The 5,425-nt window shown below is 47.9% G+C and overlaps 1 protein-coding gene across 1 annotated transcript; it reads right to left on the minus strand.

Annotated features, from left to right (window-relative positions):
* Window positions 1-356: 356 nt before the first annotated feature.
* On the minus strand, window positions 357-1,970 carry LOC4327244 (uncharacterized). Its single transcript, XM_015779874.3, has one exon. It carries the CDS (start codon window positions 1,827-1,829, stop codon window positions 573-575), a length of 1,257 nt encoding a protein of 418 aa, XP_015635360.1. The 5' UTR covers window positions 1,830-1,970; the 3' UTR covers window positions 357-572.
* Window positions 1,971-5,425: the final 3,455 nt, after the last annotated feature.

Consider the following 5,425-nt stretch of genomic DNA (forward strand, 5'->3'; position numbering starts at 1 on the left):
TTTTACACTATTTATATCTAATGTTTAATCATTTATCTTATTTTAAAAAATTTGTATGATTATTATTTTTATTGTTATTAGATGATAAAACATGAATAGTACTTTATGGATGACTTTTTAGTTTTTTCATAAATTTACGTTAGACACGGATACTCACGACTGTACTTATTTTGGGTCGTAGGTAGTACTCCACTACACTCGCCAACAACCAAACCCCATGAGCTAACGTTTCACCTCACAGATTCACATGCCAGTGAGCAACAGCTCTGAGCTGAGCTCAAAACGGTTTCAATCTCCATCGGTGCGTGTATGGACGTTACGCTGTTAAGGAACACCGTTTTAATTACGCGGGTAAATGCACTTGAGCTTAGCGGTTGCATTTTTGCATGTAGTAGAAGGAGCAGTAGATTAGTAGAAGTACAATGGAGAAGAAGAAAGAAAAGCTAAAAGCTACTCTTGCTGAATCGAAGTGAAAGGGGAGGAGGAGGAGATGTGAATTGAATGAGCCAGCAGCTATGGAGTAAGCTATAGCTCGAATGCTATGTACAAAAATAAACGTGGACGAATCGCAATCAGTACACCTTCTTGGAGAAGAAGGTCCGGAGGCCGAACAGCCCCTGCGGCGGGTTGCTTTCCTCGCCGCCGGCTTCCGAGCACGACGCGTTGTTCCGGCAACCGGCGGTTGCCGCCGCCGCCGCTGGCGTGGTCGCGCTCGCCGCGGCCTTGTCCTCGCCGTCGACGTCTTGGGTGGTGGGGGTTGCTGCTGTGGTTGTGGTGGCAGTGGCCTTCTTCTTGGTGGCGGCGGTGGTGGGGGTGGGGGTGTCGCTGCTCTGCTTCTGCTCGGCCGCGGCGCCTTGCTGCTGCAGCTTGTTGCGCCTGAGCTGCCAGACGGGGCTGGCGCGGCCGAGGCGGATGCCGGTGACGGTGAGGGCGCCTGTTCGTCCATGACCGGGCACCAGCCTCCTCAGCATGGAGGTGGCGGGTGCTGGCGCCGGGGCGGTTGCTGCGGCGGCGGCGGCTGCACATGCGGCGGTGGCAATAGACGGCGGCGGCGCGGCGGCGGAGGTCTCTCCGCGGGAGTTGCTCCGGGAGCACGGCGCGCTGCTCACCTTGCGCGCGGGCGCGGGCCCTGGCGCCGTCGCGGCGGCCGGTGCGGTGGCTGCGGCTGCGGCTGCGGCGGCGGCGTTATTGCTGGCGTTGGCGTTGACATTGGCATTGGGATTTGACTTGTTGCGGCTCAAGGCCGCTCCCGCCGCCGCGGTGCCGGCGCCGGCGGCGGAGTGGCCGGCCGAGCGGCTCCGGGAGAAGGGCCATATGTTGATGTTGATGAGCTCGCCGTTGCCGCCGACGCTGCTGACGCGGCGCTCCACCTTCTTCCGGTCCTTGGACTCCCCGCCGCCGGTCGCCTTGAAGATGTCCTTCCACTTGAACGTCACCGCCGGGAGGTCCGGCGTCGGCGCGGGGCCCCCGGACTCCGCGACCCGCTGCGCCGCCGCCTCCGGCAAATCAGAGGACTCCACGGCGGCGGCATCGCCCTCGCCCTCGCCCTCCTCACCTTCGCCGTCGCCTTCACCGGAGGGCACCTGCTGGAGGGTGCGGAGCGGGAGCACAATGCCGTCGGAGAAGAGCTCGTCGGCGGTGAGCAGAGCGGGGGACTGGAACGAGGAGGGGTTCTTCCCCACCATCCAGAACTCGAACTCCGGCGACGCGGCCGGGGACGGCGAGGACCACCCGGGCTCGCCGCCCACCACCGCCGCCGCCGCCCCGCATTCCGGCTGCGGAGGAGGCGGCGCAGCCACCACCACCGCCGCCTCGTCGAACACTTCCATCTCAAAAGAACGCAAGCAAATCTACTCAGAGACAGCGCAGTGAGGACCGAGCAGGAGCAGGAGCAGGTAGCTCTGACGAACTCAGCACGACGACGCCATGGACGCCATGGGAATGGAGAGGAGGGGGGAGAGGAAAGGGAGGCGTAGGAAGTGAGTTGAGGCGTATTTAATGAAGGAGAAAGGGATGCATATGCGCTCTGAAATCTTTGTCTGGGTGATGCCGCCCGAGATGGCCGAGATCGAGATGCGCTTCTTTATTCCGGGACGTAAGCTTTGCTTCTCCATAGTCCATACAATGCCACCCGCCACGTTTTACCGCGAATCAAAACGTACCATCTACCTATCTATCTCCCCGCGCGCGCATCGAGCACCCACATACAGTAAATTAGTACCATCAGTATGTTATTAGTAGTAGTAAATCTTGTGTTTTCACGTCACTTGAAAAGTTTTTAGGTAGTGTTTAGTTACAAGAATAGGATGAGGTGAGATGGAACGAATCTAATTTTAGAGGTGTTTGGATAAGGGGTGAGTGGAATAGGTTGGTCCTTGGATAGAAATATTCCTCTCAGATCCAGGACCAACCGATCCGGAAAAATGTGGCGGATGATCTCGTCCCAACTGGGACGAGCGAACGGCGTGACGACGCCTTGCTCGCGCGCTCGCCCTGCTCGAGCTCGAGAGCACCTACGCGCTCGCCCTGCTCGCCCTCGGGAGCAGCGGCAGACAGCTCGGGCGACGGCGACCACGGCGGGCTCGGCGGCGGCGGGGCTTGGCGGCGGCGACCGTGGCGGCGGGGCTTGGTGACGGCAGATCCAGTGGTGGGGAGGGCGGGGCGGAGGATCCGACGATGGGGAGGACTGCGGTGGCGGATTCGGCGATGGGGAGGAGCAGCGGCGGCGTGCGAGGAGGAGGTCGAGGGGCGGCGGCGGATTCGGCGATTGGGAGGAGCGGCGGCGGCGGCGTGCGAGGAGGAGCGGTGGCGGCGTGCGATGAGGAGGTTGAGGGGCGGCGGCGGATTCGGCGATGGGAAGGAGTGGTGGCAGCGTGCGAGGTGGAGATCGAGGGGCGGCGGCGGATCCGGTGATGGGGAGGTGAGCAAGCCATGGTTCTCTTCCTCTTGCTCTTGCTCGCCGCCGGCTCTTCCTCTTGCTCTTCCTCCGGCGATGGGGAGGACTGTGGTGGCAGATCCAGCGATCGTTGACGGTGGTTACAAATGGCGTCCATCCCATCTCTCCCTCGTCCCTCCAACAAAACAAAAAATTGGGATCGTCCCATCCTACAAATCAAACATGTGAGTGGAATCACCACAACCCAAAAATCAGGGATGGTTCCATCCTATCCCACTTAGTCCTGAAACCAAACACTACCTTAATAGATGAAACACATTCTATTACTACAAATTTAAATATCTTCTTTTTTTTCAAATTTGTAGTAATAAGATATGTGTCATTCATATAAAATCTCTTATATGTTAGGATGGATGTAGTAGTACAAATGCATAGTATTACTAGGAGGCGTGGGGATGGTGTTAAATACTCTTTCTGTTTTATAATATATGATATCATTGGCCTTTTGAGATACATTTGATCATTTGTCTTATTGAAAAAATTTAAGTAATTATCATTAGTTTTATTATGACATGATCTATCATCAAATGTTCTTTAAGTATAACTTATTATATATATATATATATATATATATATATATATATATATATATATATATATATATATATATATATATATATATATATTTGTTTAGATAAAACAAATGGTCAAACGTTTATATAAAGTTGACGGCGTTATATATTAAAGTGCTAGGCGACGTAACCATCGACAGCGAGGCGTCTGTGGTGACTTTGTCAATCTTAAAGATTGGCTGGCTCAGTATTCAAAGATGCTCATAGAGGTAGGGTTTGCGTGCGTGTGTTTACAGGGGTGAGTGTGTGCATTATAAGGTAAAATCTAAACCGAGAAGCCTCTCGGTTTAGTGTTAACCAACGACGAATCAATTGTGAGAAGAATTAATGCTACACGTGCTGATGTGCGTGCTATTTTTCCTATTAGACATGTGTGTCTTTTTCTTCTTCTTATAAAGTTTTCTCTCAAATTACTTATCAGATTTACAATCCAATTACATCATTGTGTTCGTTACAATTAAATCTTCACAACAAGATCTTACATGATTATATTACGATGAAAAAATATTTATATTTGTAAATTACTTTTATTATATACTAAGTTACTTTTATAATATATATAAGTTACTTTTAGATTTGACTAAATTACTTCTATACATTCATAATGCTCTAAGTTGATTATTTTTATTATTGTTTTTAGTTAATTCTATATTTTGTGGACTTTATAAATCTTCTCTATACTTTACTTGCGAATTTACTCTACATAGTTTCTTATTTCAGCTCACTCACAATATAGTTATTTCTACTATAGAGAGTTAATCACCCCGTTTCATAATGTAAGTCATTTTAGTATTGCCCACATTTATATAGATGTTAATGAATTTAGATATAGTTCTAAATTAAAGTTACTTTCTTTTTGTTATAAGTTACTTCTATAAAATATTTAAATTACTTTTAAGCTTTACTTAATTTACTTTTATATGTATAAGAAGTAACTTAGTGAAATCTAGAAGTAATTTAGACATATCATAAAAATAATTTGTGATTTTTCATCAAAATATAATCATGTGAGATCTTATTGTAAAGATTTAATTGTTACGAACACAACGGTGTAATCGGATTTTAAATCGGATGAGTAATTTAAGAGAAACTTCTCTAAGAAGAAAAAAATACATAGATTTTGAGTGTACTAGTAGTTTTTTCTTGGAAAGAATGATGTTTCTCTTAAGCACTATACAGCTAGTACTCTCGGTATAGTTGTGTCCGCATTATAGGTATCTGCGTTGTATAGTGTAATTCTAAAAGAAAATAGAGATAGTAGTATGAAAAGAATCAAGGAATATATCATATAATATACAGGTTATATTATTTAGGTCTAAAACAATCTAAAATGTTGGTTAATATGATAGAATATTATGATCATTCTATACTACACAAATACAATGCGATCGATACTGTCCACAATACAATCATATCCATTTACAGATTTACTTTTACTTTAATGGAGTTGAGTGGGAGCCAGCGCACGTACTAGTGTACTACCCGATCGATGGACACACCTTCCAGGCAACACACACAAGCCGTGGGTGGCTAACGGCATTACACGACGGGTATATACGTACACCCGATCGCTGGAGGGAGGGCATACAGGATAGGTTACCCCGTTTAGCTGGCAAATAATGTAGTACGTACCTGACCGATGGATGATCAGTTTAGCTGATTCTCTCCGCTGCTTACTGCCAAGACGCAATGCATATATGCGTATTTTTAAGTGGGGTTGGTTACGTTACGCTTGTCGATCTCTTATTAGGAGTACTGTTAATCAGTTTAGGACCAGCTAATTAAGCTGCTGCTGCGGTTAGAGCAGGTAAAATAGTAGGCTATAAGCCAATTATAAACATATTTTAAAGATATAAAAGAAGAAAGAAAAGAGCAGCTAGCCAGCTGCAGCACGGAC

Source organism: Oryza sativa, chromosome 1 (assembly GCF_034140825.1).
Source record: "Oryza sativa Japonica Group chromosome 1, ASM3414082v1".
In the NCBI taxonomy this organism is placed as follows: domain Eukaryota; kingdom Viridiplantae; phylum Streptophyta; class Magnoliopsida; order Poales; family Poaceae; genus Oryza; species Oryza sativa.